Source organism: Podarcis vaucheri (genome assembly GCF_965113315.1).
Source record: "Podarcis vaucheri genome assembly, chromosome: 2".
In the NCBI taxonomy this organism is placed as follows: Eukaryota; Metazoa; Chordata; class Lepidosauria; order Squamata; family Lacertidae; genus Podarcis; species Podarcis vaucheri.
Genome location: NC_138760.1, coordinates 71,154,107 through 71,181,724, shown reverse-complemented (window position 1 = coordinate 71,181,724; position 27,618 = coordinate 71,154,107). Strand labels below are relative to the sequence as shown.

Here is a 27,618-nt window from a genome sequence, read left to right as displayed (position 1 = left end):
TCCATATAATTGGAGAGGGTGCTTTGGAGCCAGACAGTCAATAGCCCTGGTTAACTCCGCATTTCAGCAGGACACCAGGGAATCAGCTGAAAGGCTATCAACATGGGATAAAACATCTCCTACCACTCTCTGGAAACCATTTGGATCCATTAGGTGGACCATCCAAATCAGTCTCACCTCCCTGCAGAGGGGAAGGGTTGCAGAGAAATCCAGTTACACCAGGAAGTGATCCGACCATGGCACTTCTTTTGTTTCACTTTTGCTTTGTGTCAGATTATCCACATCCATAGAGGTGAACACCAGGTCTAAGGCATTTCCATGACTATGAGTTGGGCCAAACTTGGTATTTAGGGACAGCCCCATGGAGGCCATACTTTCCACAAAGTCCTAAGTGGCCCCTTGTAAGGTTGTTTTGGCATCCCCTAGGACAACCAAGCTAGGTGTCTCCAGGAGCACATCTGCCACGACCTGAAGCAGCCCGGGCAGGGAATCCTTGGTGCAGCGGGAAGGTCGGTACACCAAAAGGAATCCTGTACTGCTCCTATTACCCAGCTTTCAGAACATGCACTCAGAAAACTGGGTCTTCCCAATAGGCCTGGTGTAAGCTAATAACTTCCTAAAAATCACTGCACCTCCCCCTCCCCGCCCATATGACCTGGGTTGCTGTGTGTAAGAGAAACCTGGTGGACAAGCAGCGGCAAGAATAGGCCCATCTGCCTCAACTAACCAAGTCTCTGTTACACATGCCAGGTCAAGTCCTCCATCCACGATCAAGTTGTGGATGGCAGTAGTCTTATGAATCAATGACCTGGCATTACACAGCAGCACCTTCAGGTCATGTGGGTCTCCCTTGTTGATTCCAGTATCCATCTGGTTAAAACCAGACCTGGAGGCAGAGATACTCTTCAACAAACGACTATACCAGCCTCCTCTGTAATGACATGGTATGGTATTAGCGTAGTTCCTCCTTCTGCCCGTGAGTTTGGGTGTCTCAGTACATTATCCCCTGTGGAACCTGCCCCAGCCATTCTGTTGGCTGGGCCCCCTGGAAAGCATATGCTACTGTATACAATTACTTTCTGGTAACTTCACCCACAATTCCATGCCATCTTTCATTTTCATTTCTTTTTTGAGTTTTGGTTCTTTCGTTTCATTGGTTGTGTGTCTGTTTACTTACTTTCAAAAATTAATACAAAACATTTTCTTAAAAATAAAGTTGGTAATGGACAATGGAATAGAAATCAAATGTCCCTGCAGTTGGTATTATTATTATTATTATTATTATTATTATTATTATTTTGAACAGGGATAATTGACCATGGGTCTCCTGTGTTACACCCGTTTGGCCGTTAGAAGCACAGAGGCATTGAGGTTTAAGGTGCTTGAACTCAAAATAGAGAAATTGCAAAAGGCAATGCTCACTCAGCACTTTCAAACTGGTTAAGATGTGATAAGCGCTCCGACACAGGACACTTTGGGGGTTCATGAACTGTAAACATGTCACACATACTACTTCAATGGATTGTGATTCATATTTGTATAGGTGAGTGGCTATTAAGATTCATTATTCTTTTTAGATCATGTAACCAAATAGATTCTATTTTGTACCTTCTGTTTTGCAGCGAGGAGAAGAAAATCCCACATATTTAAGCTAATAAAAGAATGTCTAAAATTATATGTGTTGGTAAAGAGTAGACTTTTGGAATTCTGTTTTAGTGGTCAGATTGTTTAAAAATATTTCCAGTGGCGTCTCAGAAGACAATTATGGGTTAAATTGTTGCTATAATCAAGTGTTGCCTCTGTGTGTGTCATGGTTTGTTTGTTGTGTGTGTGTGTGTGTGTTTAAGCCAGTCATTAGCTTAGCCAATGAGCTAAAATAGTTGTAAAGTATTGCAATGAATCATCCTGGTACACTGGAACATCTAGTTTGTTGTATTAGTGGTCAAATGGCATTGTGGGATGGGATATAGGAAGAAAAAGTTGTTCTTAGAGTGGATGTTTATTAGTTACATTTCTGTCTGAGGACCTTCAGCCTCAGAATAACTATATTGTGGAATCGCTTTAGAAGAGCTGTGATAGAAATGTAACTTCTAGTTGTGATGCTAGAAGAGCATTGATCTGTCCACAGAACATGACCACAAGTTATATGTGCAAATGCTTTACTGTAGGGGAAACAGGAATTTGTCACTTTGTTGATTTTGAAAACAGTAATAAAAAACACAAAATCGTTTGGGCATTGATATGCACAATAGGCGATTTGTAGGAAGAATAACATTTTCATAGTGATAACATTACAGTTTGAGGACTAAAAACATGCCATCTGTCACATAACACCACAGCCCCTCTCATTTTACACTACAGTCACAAATGGAATCTCCATGTTAGCTCAAATTATAATTTTATCAATGAAAAAATCATAATAATTGACATTATGTCAATTGACATTATGTCCCAGTGTAACTCACAAGGAGATCTGGGCAACCCAAAACTATGGACTACTAAGCTTCAAGGCTCTTTCCCCAAATAGAAACATCTTAATCATCAAATCAAGTCAATGGAAACGAGTTACTTAAGTTCAGTGGCTGTACCCTGAATACGAGTAACACCATTAGAATTCCACTTCAAGATTTTCAGTTTTCAAACACCACGGAAATTCACTACAGATTGTTAGTTCACTTGAAATAAAATGTTCTGCTGCATAGGCTGTGCTAGGAAGGGGATAAAAATGCTGAATGATAGATGAATAGTCATACAAGAACGAACTCCATTAAAAGTAGAATCAGACATTTCAGGTGTATATATATATATTTTAAAAGATTAGGCACCTCTGTTATAATTTTGAGCTGCTAAGAGCATTTACAATAAAAAGTAACATACAGGAATGCATGAACATGAAGATCTAAAACTGAATAAAACCAGCAACACCATAAAATTCAAGTAAAGCCAGCAGTACTGAATAACCTTAATATAAAGGATTAAAAAACAAACCACTAAAAGCTTCTAAGATTCTATAATGGAAAAACCTGGGTAAATTTTAAAGAGTTGTTTACCTAGTCTTGAATGTATCCAACCTAGGTGCCAGGCAAGACTGCCTAAGAAGGGCATTCCACAACTAGGGTGCCATCACTGAGAAGGCCCTCTCTCTAGTAGACACCTGTTGCACCTTGTTTGGTGGGGGCTTCAGAAGATCTGGGTGGCAGGAGGTGCTGGTGCAATGCCACCCTGCTGCCCCCTGACAGTGGCATTGCACCATTTACTGGAATAGGGAGGAGTGGGCTAGTGTGGTGGCAAGATTGGGGCTGTGTGAGCACACTGGTGGGAGTGGCACATTGATGAAGCAGCACAGCATTGTCCTTGCTACTGCTTTGACCCACCCCTACACCGCTGTTGGGATGGAATGGCATGGCACCACCCCACTGTGCCAGCTGATTTTGCTGGGTGCATATATATATGGGGAGAGCAATCCTTCAGGAAGCCTTGTTCCGTGCTGTTTCAGGCTTTCAACACATTCCAGCACTTCAAGCTGGGCCTGGAAACCAATGTGGATGGCAAATTCCTGCTCAATTATAGGCATAGCAGTTGGTTTTGGTTAACAAACCTGCTGCCCTGTTTTGGACCAACTAACTTTTCTGGATTGTTTTTTAAGTGTATATAACGCGTTACAGTAATCCACACAGGAGGTTCCCAGGTTCTGGCTATCTCTGATTTATCTCTCAATATTCAGACCCCTAAATCTTAACAGTAGGGCTAATCTAAAAGCTGGCCCTTTCTATTCGTCATCACTGAAATTTCTACTGTTAACAATAATTTCAGTGGGAGCAGACCTTTAATGAACAGCTTAGTAGTACTAAGGAGAACAGAATTCTTAGACGTTCACTGAATGTTCTTATACAAAGGTTATCAGTTCTTTATGCTGTATGCCATAAAATAAAAGGTTGTTGGTCAATGCTGGTGTGGTAATGATGGGCCAATGCCCTTGCTTTCCGTTTCATTTCATTACCTACTGAACTTCCCTCCACCCCTGAAATTATTTTAGCCTGCTTCGTAATGAGAGCATTACTGGAATGTGTAAACCCCACGGGCCAGAAGCAATATCATCCCAATAACATATCCTATAGCAAGACAGTGCCGTCCTAATATCACCTGGGGAGTGTTGCATGAAAATTATGAGGGCCCATTTGGAGGAGCCTCCGCATCTTTCCTGGGAGTGTTGCCAAGAGGAAATGACATTCACAGATCTCCGGAGAAGAACTGCTCAGCAGAATCAAGGCACAGCATTTCATGCCTGCGGCCCTCTCTGGGAGAGCTGAGCCGGGTAGGGATTAGAATCACAGGGTCGTTTTGCCGCTTCAACAACCAGGCACAGGAGCAGAGGGGCACTGTGTAGTTTGAGCAGCCAGAGGCATTGCACTGACCCCCCCCCATGCCCTCTACTCAGCAAAATATTAGAAGTCACTTCATACAGAGGACAAGAAAGGTATGGATTATAAATAGTCAAACTCTAGGGTAGAGCAGGCTAGGAAAGGATGAAACAAGCACAACGTTACAAATCCTCGTTCCCTTGACCCGACTGAAATGCAATGAAGTTAAGCAGGTAATTTGTTCCACCTCATAGAACTTTCTTTCGTCAGAGTGCCTTAAGCAAAAGGGAGAATATGAGAGAGTCCACCTTCTCTGTGTTTCAAGCATTACAAAGGGAGCTCTGACCTCATCCCCAAAACACAAGATGCTTTGCTCACAGAAGTACAACTCACTGTTCTCGTGTAAACTGGCATTGACAGTGGGGATGCCAGAATCTACTTACATAAAAAAGGGGTGGAAAGCTACAGGTGTTCTGGACTACAACTCTCATCAGCCTCAGCCAGCATGGCCAATGGGGAGGAATAACGGGAGTTGTAGTTAAGAACATCTGGAAGGCAACAGGTTGCCTGCCTCTACTGAAAATGATTCAGGAATGACTAGGAAATCTAAGGCAGATGGAAAACGGGCAAAAAATTAAAAATAACCTAAGCATGATTGGTCTTGGGAATTACAGCTGCGATGTGTATAGGACTGGGGTGTAAGGCATGATAAATAGGATTCCGATTCATGCAATAATAAGTGAAGCGTTGTCTGATAAAAATATTCTCCCTCTATCAATCCACTGTGATCAAAACACATGTCAAATGGACTTGCTGCTTGTTAGTTTCAACTGGGTTTTAGTTTAGATTATTTGTTTCAGACTACAGTGGTACCTCGGGTTAAGTACTTAATTCGTTCTGGAGGTCCGTTCTTAACCTGAAACTATTCTTAACCTGAAGCACCACTTTAGCTAATGGGGTCTCCTCCTGCTGCCGGGCCGCCGGAGCACAATTTCTGTTCTTATCCTGAAGCAAAGTTCTTAATCTGAAGCACTATTTCTGGATTGGCGGAGTCTGTAACCTGAAGCGTATGTAACCCGAGGTACCACTGTATTGATATGTTATATTGACTGTTGAACTTAATTATTTTTAATTGTATGTTGCTTGGTTATAAAACACCTTAAATAAATAAATGTAAAGGTGTGCTTGATTTCTATATACATAACAGAAAAGTGACGAACGCATTCATATATAGCTAACAATTTAAATATATAGTTTTTCAGGAAAACTGGTTCCTTCATTTCAGGAAAGCAACGTTACATTTTATGGAGTAAAATATTCTTGACCATTTTCTCTGTTCTTTTCTTCTCAGTGGATACCATATCTCAAACAGTAGTAAGAGGTGTTGTGGGCCAAGCCATCAAACTGCCATGCACCTATCCTGTCCGAAACAGCTATGACCTTACTGATATGTGCTGGGGCCGAGGCAGCTGCCCGAATTCTAAATGCAGCAACGAAATTCTCCGCACGGATGGAAGGCGGGTGATATCAAGAAACTCACATAGGTACCAGTTAAGGGGATCTGTGACATGGGGAGATGTGTCCCTGACAATTACAGGTCTAAATGAAAGAGATAAAGGATTGTACTGCTGTCGTATTGAAATCCCAGGCTGGTTCAATGACATTAAAATGACCTTGGATCTACAGGTTAATAGAGGTGAGTGGAATTATTATCCTCTGCCCATTTCCCCCATCCTATGAGAATTATGAAAAGTAGATGTTAGGTTTCTCTGCACTACAAGTTCATTGTGTGGGGGGTCTGTGGACCATTGTTCAGCTGCAGTTGATCTAACTGGCAGCAGAGCTGAACTATCTAATCAAAAATATTTTCATCTGACCTATCACAGAATCTCAGTTAGTAAACAATTTCCCCTTCAACCTACTCATTTGTTGGCTTGAGTTGTCATCTTTATGGCCACCATTTGCTTTGTTCCCATTCCATAGATGTAGTTCTGATAAATATTTTTGTTGTTTTCTTACAGCAACAACTACAGTCTCTACCACAACAACCACAGTCTCCACAACTATTGCCACCACACCTCAAGTGATTATCACAAGTACTCCTTCTCCCTTAATAACCACAGTTACTTTCCCACAAGCTTCTCCTTTTATCTCAAATAGCCCTGATTCCCCCACTGCAGCCCCCACTGATGCTCATATTCCAACAATGACCACATCTATTGTGACGACAGACATGGCTTTTCTTACAACTGTTTCTCCATCAGTCAACTTCAAACCATCACCAACCCGTCGCCAGGACGAGTTGACCGAAAATGTCTGTTGTTTTTTTACCACAGTGACTGCCCCTCCAGCTACAGGTACAATGCTTAAACCTCCTTTAAGTTCAATTTATTTATTTATTTATTTGCTCTAAGAATTTATAAAATGCTTGATATAAAATAGTTAACTGGTGAACAAGATGGCAGGGGGACCAGCCATAAGATAAGATTGAAAGCATGACTGAATATTCTTCAGTAATAATCAAATCAGCTGCAAACAAAAAGACAGCTGTTCTCCGAGGGAAAGTTTGAGTAAAATAGAAAGGGTTTTCAACAGGCATTGAAAGCACACAAGCTACATACAGGCTGTCAAATTAGAAATGATGGTGGAAGATCTGGGTGAAATAACTGGAAATCCATATAAAGACAGGACAATTTAAAGCTGCAGTTGATCTAGCTGGCAGCAGAGCTGAACAATCTAATCAAAAATATTTTCATCTGACCTATCACAGAATCTTAGTTAGTAAACAATTTCCCCTTCAACCTCCAACCTCATTTGTTGGCTTGAGTTGTCATCTTTTTGGCCACCATTTGCTTTGTTCCCATTCCATAGATGTAGTTCTGATACATATTTTTGTTGTTTTCTCACAGCAGCAACTACAGTCTCTATCACAACAACCACAGTCTCCACCACAACTATTGCCACTACACCTCAAGTGATTATCACCACAAGTACTCCTTCTCCCTTAATAACCACAGTTACTTTCCCACAAGCTTCTCCTTTCATTTCAAATAGCCCTGATTTCCCCACTGCAGCCCCCACTGATACTCATATTCCAACAATGACCACATCTTTTGTGACGACAGACATAGCTTTTCTTACAACTGTTTCTCCATCAGTCAACTTCAAACCATCACCAACCCGTCGCCAGGATGAGTTGACTGAAAATGTCTGTTGTTTTTTTACCACAGTGACTGCCCCTCCAGCTACAGGTACAATGCTTAACCCAGAAGAACTGCCTCCTTTAAGTTCAATTTATTTATTTATTTGCTCTAAGAATTTATAAAATGCTTGATATAAAATAGTTAACTGGTGAACAAGATGGCAGGGGGACCAGCCATAAGATAACATTGAAAGTATGACTGAATATTCTTCAGTAATAATCAAATCAGCTGCAAACAAAAAGACAGCTGTCCTCCTAGGGAAAGTCTGAGTAAAACACAAAGGGTTTTCAACAGGCATTGAAAGCACACAAGCTACATACAGGCTGTCAAATTAGAAATGATGGTGGAAGATCTGGGTGAAATAACTGGAAATGCATATAAAGACAGGACAATTTAAAGCATAAAATGGCATAAGTGAGAAGGTAGGTGGAAGTGGAGAAGTGAACTCATTCCTCCTAAACACTGGCTCTCCCATATGCCCCCCCCCTTGACAATCTGGGACTAGAAGTAGCTCCAATTGAAAAATCAGCTAGGTTAAGCAACTTTGAGGAGAAAAAAAAGAAAGGGGGTGGGGAATAGCTCCCCACTTCTTCTGTGCTCCTTTTAAAATACCCCCCCAAACCCACCTTCCACTTTATCTGGATTGCTCTTCCCTCACAGTTACAGTCATACCTCTGGTTGCAAACGTGATCTGTGCGGGAGGCACATTCGCAGCCCGCAGTGTTCGCAGCCTGAAGCACTGTGTCTGCACATGCGTGTGATGTCATTTTGTGTTTCTGCACATGTGCGAGCACCGAAACCCAGAAGTAACCTGTTCCGGTACTTCCAGGTTTGGCATGGTCCACAACCCGAAAACGCGCAACCTGCAGCGTTCGTAACCTGAGGTATGACATTCTTAAGTGTGTTCCATTGTCTGTCAGATTGAAGTATTTCTTAGTTCTGTATTAATCTTTGCTGCAACAGATATAGCTTGACCGCGTGACCCCAAAAATGTATTTATTTCATGGGCCTGGGCATTTCTCCCAGAACCCAAAGGCAGAGCCAGTTTTCCAGAAGTCAAGTGTACCCTGGAACACAGTTACTTAAATCACATTTCATGTTCCAGATTGTTAGCGCTAGGACCAAAGAAACACAGAAGTTTCCTTTCCTTCTGCTTATGAGCTTCCTCATTTCACATGCAACCCAGCAAAACAATTGTTTTCAATTCTCCATTTTGAGCTATTCTTCAAGACTTTGTTAATGCAAGTCATACCATGTAAGGAGGTTGCATTCACAAGAAGGATTCTTTATGGCAGAGAGGTCTGCCTATGATGACTTGCCTTTCCTACTGTAAAGGATTGGCCAGACTCCCCGGTGGCCTCTGTGAAACTGTCCTCAGAAATTCAGATTCTAGATTTGACATGTGCATTCATGACTTAATTGTTTTGTTTTCCACAATCCAATTCCTAGCCACAAAGAGCAGCCAACATCCAAGTCTGGGGATGGACAGGGGGAGGAAGGAGGGCTCATTGATTTCCTGTTGCTCCCATGTGAAAAGACCCCATAAACTTAGGCAACAATTCCAGAATAAAACCCTCTCTTCCGAAAGAGAAAAATTCTAACCATATTTTTCGCCCCCCATCTCACTTTAAAAACAAAAACCAATTCAAGGCTTTCCTCAGATAATTCAGATGCCCGAAAAGCTTGCCAAGTCAGTCAGTATTTCCATATTACCTCGCCTCCCAATATGCACTCTGGTGAAATGGTGTGAGGGGGCTGCAAACTGGAGAGTTCCTGGAAGCCTGAAATTTACAATACTGTAAGTGTCAGACCATTTGTGAAAAATCACTAAAGATAATTTCCCTGAAGGTTCTCCTATGCAATGGACAGTTTGTGGTAATTATCGTAGGAACCAGTAAAAAGTAAAAACACCAGCATTATAAGGCAATATCCTACCTGGAGGTAAAGAGACCACAGTGGAATATGTTATCTGCTCTTTTCCAGTGTTTGGTGGGAACATACTCCCAAGTGGAAGGAATTATGGGACCTGAGATGCATGATGAGAAACAAAGCCAGGGCCCCAACATTATGTTTGTTGTCTCCACAGCCCCCATGTTGCCTGAAGGAAAGTAGATGAAAGTAGTGGAAAGTGGTGGTGGTTGTGGGACTACCCAAGAAGTGTATACAGTTTAATGTGAATAGATTCTTAAACCTGCCCCTTGCTACACAGTCCTGGGCTCAAAAGCAGCTGTTTGCCTCAGTGTCTCTCATTCCTGTGGCAATGGAGCTGCTGCTGGATGATCCCTATGAGCTCAGTAGACTGTATCTTCTGCTGCTTTCTCCTCCACTGTATTCTCTAGGTTAAGGTTACCAGATGTCCCCGTTTCCCGGGGACAGTCCCCAGATTTACAAATCAATCCCCTGACAAAATCCATCAATTTAGTAGGAAGTTGAAAAGTGTTCCTGGATTCATTGAAAAAAATCTGGTAACCTTACTCTAGGTGGGTGTTTTTATTGTCTACATCAGCACTGTAGTCTACTCAGTCAAATGTTCCTCTTCAAATCCCTTAGAATCTCCTCAGAGAACTCTCCCTTACTTCTCAGAAGACCAAACCCTTCAGTCCCCCAAAAGTGCTGTGGTTCACCCACAGATGTCAGAGAACTCCACTGGAAACAGGAATGGAAGTGAAAATCCCCAACGTTCACATGATAATCAGAAGTCAGGAATGGAAATGACTCCAGCAAATAACAAGTAGGTATTCACTATTCTTTTTTTACCCGGAAATGTTACACAAGTCATTACATTATTTTCTGCTCTTTTTCCTAACATTCCCCTTCCACTGAAATGCACTGAAATTAATTACTTCATTAATTACATACATTTCGGCCATAGCGAATAGTGAGATGAGTAACAGGTTTTAGCAGAAGCTGAACTGCAATGGAAAGAAAAGGTGCTGTTTGTGATCAACCTGGGATGGGAATGGCTGCCTCCTTGTAACCCTACTCCAGGCATCCCACAGGGTTCCAGAGGTTAGGGTGGTTTCATTTGATTCATAATCCCATGTACTGGAAGAATATCTGTGGTGTCATGTACTCATTAGTAGCTTATAGCTGCAATGACATTATAAAGATGGCCACCACTGCAAATAAAAATAAAAGAAATTTAATTTTCTCCATGTCTGTTCAACCAGTTTTATTGTGTAAACTCTCATCATTGGAATGTTATAAGCTTTAAAATGTGTATTTATGATTTGTGATCCTCATTTTTTTTTTTTTTTTAGCCAAAACCAGTTTGGAATTTCTGATATGCTAGTAACATATAAGGTATTTATTGTATTTGGTTGCTTACTTTTCCAACAAGCTCAGACTCCTAGCATATATGTACACAGGGAAAAGCATGGGATTTGGAGCAGAAACATTAGCCAGTCAGAAAGGGGTTAAGTGAGGGGTTACCAACATTTGGAGGTCAGTGGGCATATCTTGACACCAGTTACAAAATGACAGCTGTGGGGCCATGTCAGAACACAAAATGGCTGCCACATCTAAAAGAGCAGAAAAAGAGGTGGGGCCACAAAATGGTGCAGGCATGATCCCTCTCCCACAACAGTCAATCTGTCAATGGGCAGAAATCCATCTATATCAGCCACCACCAGACTTGTTCATGGGGGGAAACTCTTTGTTCCTCTTCTGTGTTCAGAATGGGTGGGAAGGTGTGTGTCCAATCCTGACACTCAATTAAATGTGACAGGTTTAAGGGAGTATATTCATTGTAGGAGAGACTGAGCCAGTGCAAACAGGAATGGAATAGAAAGATCAAGTCTCTGATGTATCATGGATTTTTGAGATGTTTACTGAGACTTTTCATGGGTGCCATAGATGATACTGTTGGGCACACTGGTACCCATGGGTTCTGTATTGTCAACCACTGGGACATGCATTACTTCCCTGAATCCTTCTCCTGCTCTACTCCAGGGAAGAAAAGTCAGGCCTTCAGCATACATCTGCATATGCTTTTTCTGGCCATAATGTAAGCACACAAGGGATTACCATGACAAGGGTGTTCCAATTTACACCCTCAAAAATGCACCCTGATCCAGGTGAAAGAGAAATCTATTGAAAGCTTGTCCCCAGCATGTGTAAATGTTCTTTTACCTACATCTCTAGTTCTGATTTTTAAATGTAAAAGAAAAGTGAACTTGTATATTTGGAAGCTAGAGTGGGTTGGATCACAAAATCCAACTCAAGTGAAATGTGCTGATCAATCCACTCCTTTCAGCCCACCAACTGGAGCTTCAGGCCAGAACACTGGTGTCCAGGTGTCCTCGTCTGTTGGCAAACTTAACCTGGATCATAACAGTTTTAAAAGCCTATTTGGTTTGTATTTTTTCCTGTTAGGAAGTGCTGATTCTTGGTGCTATTGTGCTTTCGGTTCTCCTCTTGATTCCAGTAGTACTGCTAATGAGACGTAAGTATGAAATATGCAGTTTGTACTCTGTTTTAAATAAATGTTTGGTACCGAAGAAATCTTTTGGAACTTTCCCCTAACAAAGCTCCAGTTTGCTAATCTAGTCCTAGAGCACACTAGCAAGACAACTCATTCTCATTCCAGGAATGCCTCTGACATTTCATAGACCATTCTCTCTTCGCTGGTTGGTTGGTTAGTTGGTTGGTTCCTCCCTCCCTCCCTCCCTCCCTCCCTCCCTCCCTCCCTTCCTTCCATACTGGAGAAGAGAGTGAGTATTTATTTTATTCATTTGATTATATTTATCAATTAAAAAAATCTTCAAGTGATTTAATAGTAAAAACATCAACAAAAACCATTAAAACCAACTCAATATTTAAAAGTAATTTAAAACAATTTAAAACAAAAAATAATAATAATTCAAATCCAATACAGATGCAAACTGGGATAAAGATTTCTACATAAAAGTGTAAAAGAAATCAGCATTTTAGTGTCAATTTCTCCTAATCAATACATTTTTATATGCAGTTTTGACCACCACAGTGGTACCTTGGGTTAAGTACTTAATTCGTTCTGGAGGTCCGTACTTAACCTGAAACTGTTCTTAACCTGAAGCACCACTTTAGCTAATGGGGCCTCCTGCTGCCGCCGCACCACCGGAGCACGATTTCTGTTCTCATCCTGAAGCAAAGTTCTTAACCTGGAGCAATATTTCTGGGTTAGCAGAGTCTGTAACCTGAAGCGTATGTAACCTGAAGCGTATGTAACCCGAGGTACCACTGTATAGACTTTTTTTTTACAAGCAATTTTCCCAGCATTTTTGTATGTTATTTTCACAAACATCTTCATTTTTATGCACTTTCCCCAATACGTACATTAATCTTTGTAAACATTGCTTGGCTGGAGAACTGCACCAGATAAGGATGGCTGCATTTCTGTTTGTATATTGTTTGAGAAAGTGCAGACTGCATAGATTTGGCTTTAAATGCATACTGAAACGAACTCCTCCCCCAATCTCTACTCCCAGGTAAGTATGTGTAGGACTGAGCCCTTGCACCAGTCTTAAGCAAAGCTATCAGATTCATGCATAATCAGCACCATAAAACATCAATATACACCAAAATAAAATTGTATTTAAACAGAGTAGACTATCAGCATAAAAAACAACTCAAGTGGTTGTGAAGCACCAGAATGTTGAACAAAACTGTGTTTCTGCAGCGATGTCCCTCCAATTTCACAGAGCTTTATTCTCTTTTCTCTTCTTTCTTAAAAGCTGCACACTCTTCTCTAGCACTGCAGCCCATGTCTCCTATGATTATTAAGGAATAGGGAGCCTTGCCACTTTCAGTGCTCCATTTCTCTTCCAGTGCATGAAACCCTCTTGGGTGAATCTTTGAAGTCACCCTCAGCAATCTCTTTCTGTGTGGTCTTTCTGTTGTGCACAAAGAAGGCTCCTGACTGCTTGCTATGCTATTCCTGTTGCTTTTAGTGAAAGTTTTCTACTCCTCAAGAGTTGTGTATTATGACTTAGCCAAGTCTGTTGGTTCACTAAATTGCATCATACTGTCCTAGAATAGATGTTCCTCTTAAAACTAATCAATCTTCATTCCCTCTCTAGGTAAAAAGATTAAAAAATACCACATTGACGAAACCAAAAGGTTAGAGTTTAGTTTGCAAACCAATTCTTTTTTGTGTCTAATTGAAAGAAAGACATAATAATTTTTATATGAGCCCACACTAACATTTCTGGTTCTATTTATTCTCCTTTTCCCTTTGTGTTTACTACCCTTACCCAATAGCCCTGTCCTTTTTCAATTTTTCTTTTAGACTATAAGTAAGCCTCAGGGCAGGACTTGAGTTCTTTTCTTGGGAAATATCAATGTGGCCATAGTAATTGTTCTGCACTTATCCAATGGATGCTATCCCATAGGCTCAATATGCTAATATTGAAGTGTGTGGGGATCAATCAGGATTTATTTATTTTTTACTATCCTAAGAAATCTGTTATCCTAAGGTGTATGTTGACACAACCACTACACTTACAGACTCCAATGACTTTCAGGCCCAACTAAATCCATGTATTGTGCAATACTTTTACCCATTTGTGGGTTGGCAATCTTAATTTGGCACCGGAACTACAGTATAGTGAAAGAAACTGAGCTAAATGAATAAGTTAAACAAAACAACCATGTACTTATTTACCCCAAGTTTTAAAAGACTCGTGCTTGTCCTTGCAGCTTAAACACACATGAAGAACCCGAACAAACACTTGCTGAAACAGGAGGAGAGAATGGACTGTTTCCTCTGTAGCAGTCGCATTTTTACATTCAAATCTAGCTACAAATTCAAGATCCATGAATGGAAGCATTTCGAAGAAGCATTCCTGAATGACAGATTGCATAAATTATGCTGATCGCACTATTGCATCTATTTGCCAACTAACCACTTCATCTCTTCCCTCCCCTCCCCCGCTTCTCTTCTTTTATTGGGCTCTCTTCCCTGCTTCCACCTTTCATGTGTAATTTTTAAATCCTGTACTAAGCATAAAATGAATGGTAAATAATGGTAGTGGCTGTCATATTAGTTGCAGCTGTGGCAGCAGCAGCAACAGCATGTTGGTCTATTTTCCATCTGGTAGTAATCTGCTATTTCAGCAGTTACTAATAATGCTAAACTCTATTACTTAAACATTTTCTTCCTCAAATTTCTAGCTGTTTAACTTACATCATGCAAATCCTTTTACAAGTAATACATTTGAATCATGCTAGTGATTAATATGTAAAGAAGCATTGCGGAATTATTGTTATGGGTAGTGGTAGTAGCACTGTATTTAGACAATGTATAAACAGCACTGCTTAATTACAGCAGTCTCTACATGGTGTACAAGGAATGCAATACAATAAAAATAAAAATTGGTTAAATCTATTAAAAATGTTTAAAGTAAATAAAATCCTTAAGTAAACTATTCATGTATTGCCTAATGATGAGGACTTGTGCCTTGTGCAGACTGCCCCAGAAATGCAAGTGAGAAGTGCTCTCCTCCATGTGTTTGAGCTAGCTCATGTTTGAGTTTTTGTTTTAGCTCATGAACAAATATTTGCATTTTAACGAGTTTGGTACTCTAACAGCACAAGCCTATACAAGTACTCATAATTCTTAGTTTAATGGGTAGGTGTACATAGAACTGCAGCTTCAGTGACCTGATCAGTTATTGTGAACCATCTAGGCTCTGTATCTTGGTAGATTCAGTGTGGCCATTGCCTTCAGTTTATTCAGTCATTTTCTTTGGAGCAAACATGTCCATGAGAATGTTGCACCCTGCCACAATAATGGTCAAAGGCCTGGAAATGATGCCTTATGAGGAACGGCTAAGGGAGCTAGGCATGTTTAGCCTGGAGAAGAGAAGGTTAAGGGGTGATATGATAGCCATGTTCAAATATATAAAAGGATGACATATATAGGAGGGAGAAAGGTTGTTTTCTGCTGCCCCAGAGAAGCGGACACAGAGCAATGGATCCAAACTACAAGAAAGAAGATTCCACCTAAACATTAGGAAGAACTTCCTGACAGTAAGAGCAGTTCGACAGTGGAATTTGCTGCCAAGGAGTGTGGTGGAGTCTCCTACTTTGGAGGTCTTTAAGCAGAGGCTTGACAACCATATGTCAGGAGTGCTCTGATGGTGTTTCCTGCTTGGCAGGGGGTTGGACTCGATGGCCCTTGTGGTCTATTCCAACTCTATGATTCTATTCTATGATTCTTGAATCTTTGTTGAGATTGATTTCATAGGCACTTTCCCATGCATTCTGTTCCATTACTCAAATTCTTTCCCCAACATTTTTGCAGTCCTGTCATTCAATATCCTAAGACAGCTAGAACCATTAGCACAGTTTGCACCATGGTCTTTCAGTGGAAACCATACCTTCGTTGCTGTTTGTCAGCTGCCTCCATGTTGTCTGATGTTGCCTCCAAGCTGTTAACCAGGCATTTTGCTGAGTCTTGAAGAATGAGAAGTAACCGTGGTGCAGTTACAACTTGTCTGTTACTCTTTCTTCCAGATATGGCAAGTTGGTGGGGCTGAAAGGGGGAGACAACCACAGTAGGGGGGTAACTAGAAGTGGAAAAGCACACTGCAGTGAAATGCCTGGCACCTTCTGCAAGGGTAGTGCACAATGTGGAATGCCTCCTTTGACCAATGAACAGACAGGATTTGATTCAAACACTCCCAACCTAGCTGACATATCATTCTGAAAAGTTATAATGCATCATACACATGCACTCCTCAAGATAATGGGAGAAGCCAGTCTGAGCAAATCTGCCTTATGGAGACCGTGCCCCAGAAATGTAAATTAGATGCAACAGAGGCACCTGAGCATTCCTTCTTCCCCACCTTGCTCTCCATATCCTCACTTCCAATTATTTACTCTGGCTCATGTTTGAATTTACAAAGGAAATCAGAGGATAGGAACCTGCACGGAACGCTAATGAATTCTGTTGGGACATATGTAAATGGAAATGCACTGAACTAATTCATGAGGAACTGATACCAGCTGTCAGCACATTTAATGAAAGGTTAAAGAGATCTTTTGGAGAAGCAACCAAGAGAGACATACATTCCTCTAAAGAAATAAGGCATCAGAAATACAGTCCCGGGATGCAGAGAAACTTGGCAAACATGGCAGCTCTTTAAAGAGCGACAAAGTAAAAGAAAAAGAAAAAAAGACGTATTAAGGTTAACATTCCTTCTCACTTAAGAAGTCCTTCAAAGCAAGGATGAGTGAACTGACTGACCCATTAGTACCTTATTGCAATTCAGAATCTGTTAGCCAAATTAAGTTTGATAAAAGCTTCCACGTATTATGTCCTATGATTTTTGGAGCATCTTTGAAGTTTTGTGCATATATGTTTACAGAGTGCATCCTGGAAATGTTCACAACATGTCATTCTTTTTCTAAGATGCCATGGCATCATGGCTGACAGATGGGATTCTGGCTATGTGCATCATCACCACCACCATCATTCCACCTTTTCCCCAGGCACCTTAATTTTTAAAACTGCAGACAAACTTACATGCTTTGTAGCAAGGCTACTGAAGTAACATCTTTTACTCACTGATATTACCCACTGAATAAATGTCATCTGGCTCTAGAAGCATCAGCACATCAGCTGATCATCACTGATCATTAACAAGCAATCAAGCATGCATACATAGATGGGCATTTCTGCATATCACAATTTTATTTATTTATTTAAAGTGTCAGCAACCCACTCTTCATCTACAGTGATACATAAATTACAAAACCTAAATGATAAAATACATATCAATTGAGAAACAAAACACACAGCTCAAGGCAAGAGAGCAAGCTAAATAACCATCAATTTATAATGCCTGGGCAAACAAGTAAATAGCCTGATGCCAAAATTTTAATGTTTGTGCCAGTTGCGCTTGTGAGAAGAGATTCCATGATACAGGCACCTCCAGAGAAGGCTCATGTTCCGTCTCACCTGTTGGTGCCTGGGTACATGGAGATAGACCTTGCTGGGCTTCTTGCACCAACTAGAGAATGCCAGGCAGCTACGTTCTCCCCCACAAGCGACCCTTGGGATGATTCATCACTCTTCTTTCCCAATGCACTTCTGGAACACATATCCGAAGATATATGCACACAATACAATAGCAGAGTCCAAGCAGAAGCTAGGCATTGGAGATGTGGATTTCTAAGCTACTTTATTATGTACAAAACAGAACAAAAGAACAAAAGAAAACATGACTCCTTTCTCCATCTCCGAGAGAGCAGAAAAGCAATAGTACAACATAATGGAACAGTGTAACGGAAACTTCCGTTCTCATGACTCCAACAGTACAGAATGTCAACACAGACATGTGATGAAAACAATTGCACATCCTGCAACGGGAGGAATGAAATCCCAACATCCTCCCCCATTTCATGTAACTGTTGCTGCATTACCTAATGCAGCTGTACACAATCAAACATACAGTCGTTATGTACCATATTTTTCGCTCTATAAGACGCACCAGACCAGAAGATGCACATAGTTTTTGGAGGAGGAAAACAAGGGAAGAAATATTCTGAATCTCAGAAGCCAGAACAGCAAGAGGGATCGCTGCGCAGTGAAAGCAGCAATCCCTCTTGCTGTTCTGGCTTCTGTGATAGCTGCGCAGCCTGCATTCGCTCCATAAGACATGCACACATTTCCCCTTACTTTTTAGGAGGGAAAAAGTGACTCTTATAGAGCAAAAAATACGGTATATAACAGACACAATGAGCTTCCCTCAATTGCAAAAGACATTGAAGAGCCTCCTGAGAAAATCTCAGAGCACAGTCAGTCTGGTATAGAGAGAGGATCTTCAGTTATACAACGGCATGCCTGTTTATAAGACATGGAGCCAATGCTATGGTACTGCTTTAAAACCACATAGCAAAGACAATTAGTTACACGAGGGTGTAGTTCTGAGAAAATCACATTTACTAAACAATATTGTTCTGTTAAAATTCCATGCCACCAGCCTGGTAATTCAACCCCTTTCTTTAGACTGTATCAACAAAAGCACAAGTTGCCATGGTGATTTCAATGGTGATTTCACAATCACCCGTTAACTAGGTGGACTGGAGGAGCATTTTCTGAACATATGTTCCTGGAAGCAGAGGTGAAGCATGGGATGCATTGTGAGATTCGCCCCAGCAATATGGTAAGCTGTTTACAAACATTATAGCATCCATATGGAGTGCCATCATGCCAATATGTTTTTCACTTATGCTCACATGCAAATCTTAAGATTTGAACCTGTTCCCAGTTAGAGTATAACATCTTCTATTGCTTTTAAAGTATAATTTTTCTTTGGATATAAGTGTTTCTTCTACTCCCCCCATATATAAGATGAGTTTTGTAAGCCTCTGATGTATTGTGACTCCAACTCGACATCAGAGAAGAAATTCAGTTTGCTATCCCATTTCCATGTGGTGCGTTGACATTCATTATCCCTTGAGACTCTTTTAGGAACTGCATTTATAACCAGGGTGATGGTGGGGATGGTGGGGAATCGATCCAGTTTAATGTTCCCTTGAAATTCTACAGTGCTCAATTTATTGCAATTACTATGGCACACAGAACAGCAGCTTCCTGGCCCAAGTGGTTTTTAATTTGTTCCGATTCAATGTCAAAACTTAATGGTATTATATCTGGAGAATCCAAAGGGACAACAGCTCTGCTTCATGAAGCAATGTGGTAATTAAATCAAAGATTTAGCTTATGTCTATGAAATCATTTGACGTGTACCTATACCTGCAGCTTGGGGGAAATTGTCTACACTAAAATGACCAATAAATTGGCTCAAAAAGGCCTGAAGAGAGAAGATAATGACCTAACTAGCCCGATTAATATAGAGAAGGCGGAGAAAAGTAATTAAAAACGAAGATACAGCTATTTCGGAACAAGGATTGGATAATGAGGAAACACAAAAGAAAACTATAGCAAAGCCAGCCAGTGGCTGAGATAGGAAGGCAAATCCTTTAAGAAGAGGGAATTAAAAGATTATTTCAAGATTAATAGAATACCAATGTAACTTTCCTAATAGACCTCATTATACCAGATGGTTCCTACCAGTGCTTTCATCCTCGTTTCATTACTTTTCTGGTTCATTTCCAAGTTCTAAGTTGAATGCAAACACATTTGGGTTTTTTTAGGAAGGTGAGAATATAAGTAATATATTTGCTAAAAAGCCCAGCTGATGAGCAGCGTTTTTTGTCATAAGAAGAGAGGTAGAAAATGAGTGACAGAAGAACAATGCAAGATGACTAAATAAAACAAGCACAAAGGCTCCAAGAGCTAAAGAATAGGTAGTTTCACAGCAATGACAGAGGATGGCCTTGTAAGTATAACACCTCTGGTTAGCTGTGGCTAGGATTTTGAACTGATGGACACCTGACTTGAGTTTCCCCACTCTCCTTTTAATGGCTTCCACCGTGTGGCAAAAACTCTGCTTTCTAGGAAGCTTTTGGGGGAGCATGGTAGTTTTTATTCTATCTGGAGTTTTTACTTTGCTGCAGGATTTTTTTTTAATGATATTGAATTTTGCTGCTGCTTCTGCCTAGCTAGGGCTTCACTTACAGTTCTTTCTATTATTTATCCTTTAGTTTTGCTGCATCTGCTTTGAGTTGTGATGTTGTAGTTTTATTTTATTGCTTTTGCTGGGACGAGATGTCATGGACTGATGATAGCAGATGTTACATGAAGCCATAGCATAAAATTTCCATAGTAGTAGCCATTTTAAATGTTTATTATCGTAGCTTCACCCCTCTCCCCCCCACTACCCCTGTGTCACCACAAAATTGGCTCTGGGGGCGTTTTAGGAGAACCCCCAAAATAGTGCATGGGGAAGGGGGTCATTCTGTCTGGTGAACTGCAATGGTTGCGCAGATGGAACATGTTCCCAATACTTCTGGCATATTTATGTCAATGCAAATTCAGCTTTAACAGGCAATAAATTATTAAATTCATATTTAGCGTGTTGTAAACTTTGATGCAGATTTGGAGAAGGGGGTGCTGCAAATAGACTTAAAAAGGGATTCACTGTTTTCTCTACATTACATGCTCACCATTCAATAGTACATGAAGAAGTTGCACCTCCATTATTTTCAAAATATTCCTGAAATTCAACTCCCTTCTGTCTTAACCCCCCCCCCCATTATTCAGAAGCCCAAGAGCCAGTGTGGCTGGAGCAACCCTGTCAAATGAGTGGCATATTAATAAATTATTATTATTACTGTTATTATTATTATTATTATTATTATTATTATTATTATTATTATTTAAGCAACATCAGTTAACTGCATGGCAAGACATACTGGAGCATGATCTGAAGTAGCAATTCTATCTATATGACATACTATTACATACTGAAGTAGAGGAGATGAAATAAAATAAAAAATAGTCCACCTAAAAATGATTTTGGTGGAATCCTGAAAGAAACATAAATTCACATTCTGTGCAGTGCAGAGCATGCAAAATGCAAACTCAACCCAATCCAAACTCCGATATATATATTTTGGCACTGACCTCCCTGAAGATTGGATTTTACATGGAGGAGTTCTCCTAGGTAAAATCAGTTCATAAGCCAGGTGTGGAGAACCTTGGGCCTTCTGGGTGTTGCTGCACGCATAACTCCCATTAGCCCCAGCAAGCATGATCAATGATCAATAGCTAGGGGTGAAATGGAAATAGGGATGATGAATGTGTAATCTGTAGCGAACCTTAGGGCCAGGTATGTCTCTGAAGCTGCTGCATTCCTGAAATTATTCCAAAGTGATTATATTGTGATGAAATGTCACATACAGTGGTGCCCCGCAAGACGAATGCCTCGCAAGACGAAAAACTCGCTAGACGAAAGAGTTTTCTGTTTTTTGAGTCGTTCCACAAGACAAATTTCCCTATGGGCTTGCTTCACAAGACGAAATGTCTTGCGAGTTTTTGCGAGTTTGTTTCCTATTTCCTAAAGCCGCTAAGCCGCTAATAGCCGCTAAGCCGCTAATAGCTGTGCTTCGCAAGACGAAAAAACTGCAAGACGAAGAGACTCGCCGAACGGATTAATTTTGTCTTGCGAGGCACTACTGTATATGTGCCTTACTGCAATAATTGCAGGTAGGTGGTTGCTTTCCATTGTTGTGCTTAGATATCGACTCTCTCAGTTTTAAGTTATCTGTGTGATAAAATAGGCACTGATTATCCTTCTCTCGCAAACTCAGACTTAACCAATATGCATCATAAAAGCCACGTGCATATTTAATGCGCTATAGAGCATGTCTGTGGAGAAATCCACAGTGCTCAATCCAGTAATGAATCATTTATGGGGGTTTGGATTATCTTTGTGTACTGAATTAAGATGTCTCTGCACAAAACAAGCCCCCCTTGACACAATTTGCATCACAGGCCCCACTGCAATATGATGTACGTTGTGCAGATGAATTATTTACTGAGGTTTTGGATCATTTGCCTAGCACCAAATTAAGCTGTTTAATTTGAAATCTCTCCTTAAACCTTCTAACCTTTCCCTTAAAAAAAAAAAGAATTGTGTATATAAAATGCCTCTTTTTAAAAATTCTTCAGGTGAAAAAAATGAAACAGGTTAAGGTTAAAGGTTTCTCTTCTTGATGGCCGTATCCCTACTATTTGTTTTGACAAACCAGTTTTGCTTCAGCTCAGAAACAGCTGGGAGATGCTGAGAATGCTGCAGAGTTAAGTCTTAGCTAAACCAGGTTCTTCTACAGTGTAATAATCATTTGGAAGAGCCCCTCTGGTGTGAAAAATAGCTCCATCCCCATGCTCTCAAAATACTTGGGGTCAGCCAGTGAAATTAATTGGTGGATAGGTTCAGGTCAAAGAAAACGAAGTATTTTTCATGCAATGCACATTTATTTTAGAGCAGAGAAGGGCAACTGGTGGCTGCCAAAACAGCATTGGACGACAACATCAAAACAGCATTTTGTCCAGCAACATCTGGAGACCAAAGTTTTCCCACCTAAAAGGTAAACAGTTCTCTGGAGGGCATTTCATAGAAAGCGTACTAGCTGAAAAAAGTCTTGTCCTTGGAAACCCACTTAAACCTGTGAAAGGAGACACTTGGAACAAGGTTTCAGAAGGTGACCTTAAGGAGGCTCATATGAGATGGTGCAGTCCTTCAGTAGACCTTTGTATAGGCCATAAAGGTCCTTATAGGCAGAGCAAGCACTTTCAGCTAAGCCTTCCTAAGTTCACTCCCTGATGTTTTGTACTGTGTTTTCTGTAGCAAAATGACTGAGACATCTAACTTCTTTCTCTTCGAACTTCTCACTTCTCACTTCTGCTATTTCTTTTTGCCAAGCTTGCTCCCAGCACAGAGTGAATGCCAGCATATCTCATCTATCATTCATTGCCATGAACTTACACTGCTGTCTGCAACATTTCCACTGGGCTGAGCCCTCTGTGCTTTGGTTTTTGTTTCCGTGCTCTGTTTTCCACTTCACTTTCAAATCCAGCCACAATACCTCACTTTTTTGTCGAGCACTCTTCATTTCCAAGGTCTCAGAGCACTTTATACTAACACATATCCAGCTGTATAACAACTCCGGTAAAGAAAAGAATGGAACTGTTGGTTCATGACCCACCAGCACTGACAGGAAGAGTTACAGCTCAGCACGGTAGTTGAGGGAAGGAAATAAAGAAGAGTATAGTCTCAAATTGAAACAGTAGGGGACAATTAAAGTGAGAAGGATGTAATTATGACACACACAGAAAGCTGAATATTTCTTGAGATTAAAATGAGAGAAAGAGCATAATTTTGACAAAGCAATTCCACATCCCCACATGTTGTAACCATTTCCTGAAAAATTGATGGGTACAGCCAATATGTGGTGAAATGTGACAGAATAAAGTACATTACATCAGCTGTCTTGTATCGCTCAGCAATTCTTACGTGAAAAATAGAATAATGGAAATGTCCCCTTAGCCTCTGACATTATTTTGAACCAGCCTTCCTGAAATATGGCTACTACCAACTTATAGGTGATTCGGGTGTCCTCTGCTATAGAAACACTGCTGTTGCAGGGAATTAGCATTTTTCCAGTCTACACAATGGTAAAAATGAACGCTTAGGGGGAAATGAACTCTTACTTGTTCATCATCCACTCATCCAAGTAAAAACATTATATGTAACTGTTTAACATAACTGTTAAATATATGTGTTTGTTCCCCATTACAAGATACTGCTAATGAAAATTCACTATGCTATGGATGAAAAAACACTATTTACACACACACACACACACACACCATACTTTCAGTGAGAATTGCACTGAAACACCTTTTATGGACGATTTGAGTGATATGAGAGAGTCCACGTTCCTTTTCATACCAATATTTGGGAACATATTAAGGTGGGAACATGAGGGAAGGCTTTCACAAAAACGCCTTCTTCTAAAAAAGGAGCACTATCAGAACAGCTCTGTAAAACTTCATCTGAAGCAAGAGTCTCTAAAATTTTGATAGGATCTTTGAGTTAAACCTGGAGAAGACTATGTTCCTTTCCTATATATGTCAGCCCTTCAACTTCTAACTTGAAGGAAGAATCCTAAAACTGTAGTGGAATCTTTGGGCTAAAATTCGGTTTAATGATAGCTAGAATCCATGGAGAGCAGAAGCTTTCAATGCAGAACAAAATATATGGCCCATTCTTTATACTGGTGTCTTTCAGAAGCACATAAAATATTAAAGTATTATGTGCTGATATTCTGTTCTACATGGAGTCTTATAGATGCTCCCTCAAAAGCCTTAATTTCTGTCCACATTTCATTGTCTAGTTAGTGGGACTGTAGCCCTCCACTGAGGCTGCAATCCTAAACATCTTTATTAGGAATTAAGTCTTATTGGAATTAATAGGAGTTACTCCTGAGTAAAAATACATAGGATTGCAGTGTTACTTTTCCATTCTTGTCTATTCAGTTCCACACACATATTTAAATTACTTCATAGTGGGAAAAGACTCACATTCTGTGCATAACTGCCTCTATACAGATTTCTCATACCATGATGTTTGCAGCTTCAAAAGCCAATGCAATGAAGGAGGGAAGGAATATTCCACAATAAAAAGAGAAGCCATTGTGATGTACTCTCTCTGTCTTACTTACTTTACCAAGGAGATGCAGTTCAAACTGTATAATTTGCATTGCTGCTCACATCCCTGCTAAAAAGAACCATGTATATGTAATTCAAAATACGGTCATTTCAGGGGGATGTGAAACATGGAAATGCATTGCAAGTATAAAAATAAACCTTATTTAAGAAGAGAGATGTTCATTATTTTATTTATTTTCATTCATTTGGGAGGGATGCGGGTGGCGCTGTGGGTAAAACCTCAGCGCCTAGGACTTGCCGATCGCATGGTCGGCAGTTCGAATCCCCACGGCGGGGTGAGCTCCCGTCGTTCGGTCCCAGCTCCTGCCCACCTAGCAGTTCGAAAGAACCCTTAAGTGCAAGTAGATAAATAGGTACTGCTTTATAGCGCGAAGGTAAACGGCGTTTCCGTGTGCTGCTCTGGTGCCGGTTCGCCAGAGCAGCTTCGTCACGCTGGCCACGTGACCTGAAAGTGTTTGCGGACAGCGCTGGCTCCCGGCCTCTAGAGTGAGATGAGCGCACAACCCTAGAGTCTGTCAAGACTGGCCCATACGGGCAGGGGTACCTTTATTCATTTAAAAGCATTTATAAACTGTTTAATATATATTTTTTTAAAAAATCTGTAAGTGGTGCTCATTAAATAGCACTGGGTTCCTTTGGAAACATACATCAGACAAAAGCAGTTAAGAGCCTTTTAAAATTTCTTGTAGCCTAACATCACAATATATTACATGACAAAACAATGTGTGTAAATGACAAATTGAATGCCGGGACTCCTGTGCCTAATGCTGCTGAAAACCAAAAGATAAGAGGGGAAATGTAGCATTATACTTTCAGTTGCCTATTAATTCTTAACTAATAATAAATTACACACAAATCTGCTTGATTGGAAAAGATGCAGAAGCCTCATGAAGGCGATAAAGGAGAAGGAGCTGCATGGCAAAGAAATACGAAATGCAGGGAAAATAAGATCCCTGTCTGAGAAATTCTGCTGAAGGGCTTTTTTCTCTCATTTTGGAGCACTTCTCCAGAAATAATGGGTGGAATCCACAAAGCACTGCTACAACCGAATGCCATTTTTTAAAACCTGCTGAGCTAAAGTTTTCATAGCACTTTAGAGCTTTTTCCACTGGTGGTGGTGGTGGCAAACTGTGTTGGGAGGATAGGATCTTGGATTTGGGGTGTTCAGTTCTCTGGATATATTTAAAATTGAAAACCAGACTTCCTAGCTTCTGAAACTAATCAATATCTTCCAATTGTAAATAGAACTTCCTTATCCCCTTTTAGATTGCTTACTCGGACTGTGGAGATGTCCAGGATTTCTTTTTGAAGGTCATCGTAGGGTTTCAGGCTCTGCATATATATGTGCTTAATGTGATGTGTAAAAAAGCTGGTCACAATTGAAACCATTATACCAGGATTCCAGGTGAAATCTGAGGTGGCGGCTGGAAGCCATAAATAGAATCCTCAGTGCTCCTTCCCTCAAGTTACTAAAAGCAACAGGAAGAGTATTATTCAGAGTCTTAATCACAGTAAAGCACATGGTAGATATGGAAGCAGCTCAAGGTACTGTACAACTTCATTTCCTTAGGATCTTGCGAAAGAACAATGTTAGACAGCAACTGATGATTTCCTTCTATCAGTCCACGATAGAAAGTGTTCTCTCATACTGTATTACGGTGTGGTACGCTGGTCTGACAGCCATGGACAGAAAGTCCCTACAGAGGGTGGTGAAGACAGCACACAATATCATGGGCTGTCCCCTGAGTCCGCTAGATGTCATCGCAGGAGACCATTGACTCAGAAGAGCGAGGAACATTCTCAGGGGTGATTCACACCCTGGCCAGCACCTTTTTAAGAATGATAAGCCGCACCAACAGGTTAAAGAACAGTTTCTACCCGTGGTGGTGGTGATGATAATGTTATAATTTATACCCTGCCCATCTGACTGGGTGGTTTCCAACATACAGAAAAACATAACAAAACATTAAACATTAAAAAGTAACCTTCTTTATACAGGGCTGCCTTCAGAGCAACATCCTACCATACCCTCCAATATTTCTCTGATGAAAATAGGGACATCCTAAGAAAAAGCAGGACACTCTGGGATCAAATCAGAAACTGGTATGTCTTCTGTTAATCTGGGGCTGTCCCTTGAAAACAGGAACACTTGGAGGGTCTTGCATTATGGAAATTGCAGGAGGGAGAATGTCTGAGGTGGGCTGCAAGTTCATCCAAACATGGATATGCCTGTCTACACAATACATCTATTTCATAGATTGTATTGCCTTAATCTTCCAAGGACTTCAAGGTAGCATACATGGCCCTCCCCCTGCCCATTTTATTGGTGCCTGCTCATTTTAGCTTGAGAGATGCTTGGCTCACAGCCATACAGTGAGAGGGAATTGAATCCTTGGCTTCTTAGCCGCCTGTATGACACTCTGCCACTGTACTATACACATGTTGGAAGGGGCTGATGGGAATTGTAGTAGATCAAGCATTTGGAAGGCACCAGCTTGGTGAAAACAGCCCTTGACCTTTGTAATGCACCCCTAAACAGTAGTCCTTTCTTCATGAATCCAAAGTTCATCCTATTATACTTTCTCACTCACCTCCTAATATCTAGCAATACAGTATAGATAAATCCTGCAATTGTACACTTCGAATTTGCAAAGCAATATCTAGTTATTTTACAAGTTTAGAATCTGAGGGGAGCTATGTCTATTAATCTTTTAAAGGAATCCAGATCAGTGTGTTTTACTGCAAAGTGTGCACTAAGGAGGAATTGGTGTTTTTGAAAACAATGCATTTATAATGACATACAATCAAAGGGAGGATAATAAACCTGTTAGACCTCTGTATTTACGGAGGATTTTGGCAGCAAACAGGCATTCAGGCTTGGTTTAACTATAGATGTCTTCTTCCTTTCTGTGTTTATGGCTTTCTCGAT

At 40.6% G+C, this 27,618-nt stretch overlaps 1 protein-coding gene and 1 long non-coding RNA gene across 5 annotated transcripts; one reads left to right on the top strand and one right to left on the bottom strand.

The window, feature by feature from the left end:
• Positions 1-1,361: 1,361 nt before the first annotated feature.
• On the top strand, positions 1,362-15,324 carry LOC309526113 (uncharacterized protein). Of its 3 annotated transcripts, XR_014216674.1 has the most exons (9): positions 1,362-1,543; positions 5,713-6,057; positions 7,271-7,612; positions 10,115-10,295; positions 10,825-10,867; positions 11,939-12,008; positions 13,624-13,663; positions 14,243-14,661; positions 15,118-15,324. XR_014216674.1 is itself a non-coding variant. In XM_082212024.1 (8 exons), the coding sequence occupies exons 1-8, from the start codon at positions 1,498-1,500 to the stop codon at positions 14,313-14,315; spliced, it is 1,140 nt and encodes a 379-aa protein (XP_082068150.1). In that variant the 5' UTR covers positions 1,362-1,497; the 3' UTR covers positions 14,316-14,937. The 3 variants fall into 3 exon arrangements, 2 of the variants coding, with proteins under 2 accessions (XP_082068150.1, XP_082068151.1); XM_082212024.1 differs by lacking the exon at positions 15,118-15,324 and having other exon boundaries at positions 14,243-14,937; XM_082212025.1 differs by lacking the exons at positions 7,271-7,612; positions 15,118-15,324 and adding an exon at positions 6,383-6,718 and having other exon boundaries at positions 14,243-14,937.
• Positions 12,014-26,162, bottom strand: LOC309526114. 2 transcript variants are annotated; one of them, XR_014216675.1, is made up of 3 exons: positions 25,965-26,162; positions 15,925-16,079; positions 12,014-12,248 (listed from the first exon to the last, which is right to left on the bottom strand). It is a non-coding gene; the product is annotated as an uncharacterized lncRNA (long non-coding RNA). The 2 variants fall into 2 exon arrangements; XR_014216676.1 differs by lacking the exon at positions 25,965-26,162 and having other exon boundaries at positions 15,925-16,125.
• Positions 26,163-27,618: the final 1,456 nt, after the last annotated feature.

What these genes read in the sequence shown, in the direction of transcription:
- LOC309526113 (XM_082212024.1), top strand. Translation starts at nt 1,498, where the DNA reads ATGTCACACATACTACTTCAATGGATTGTGATTCATATTTGTATAG. An exon ending in GACTGCCCCTCCAGCTACAG is followed by an intron (nt 7,613 to 10,114) that starts GTACAATGCTTA and finishes CAAATCCCTTAG; the next exon opens with AATCTCCTCAGAGAACTCTC. An exon ending in CACATTGACGAAACCAAAAG is followed by an intron (nt 13,664 to 14,242) that starts GTTAGAGTTTAG and finishes TTGTCCTTGCAG; the next exon opens with CTTAAACACACATGAAGAAC.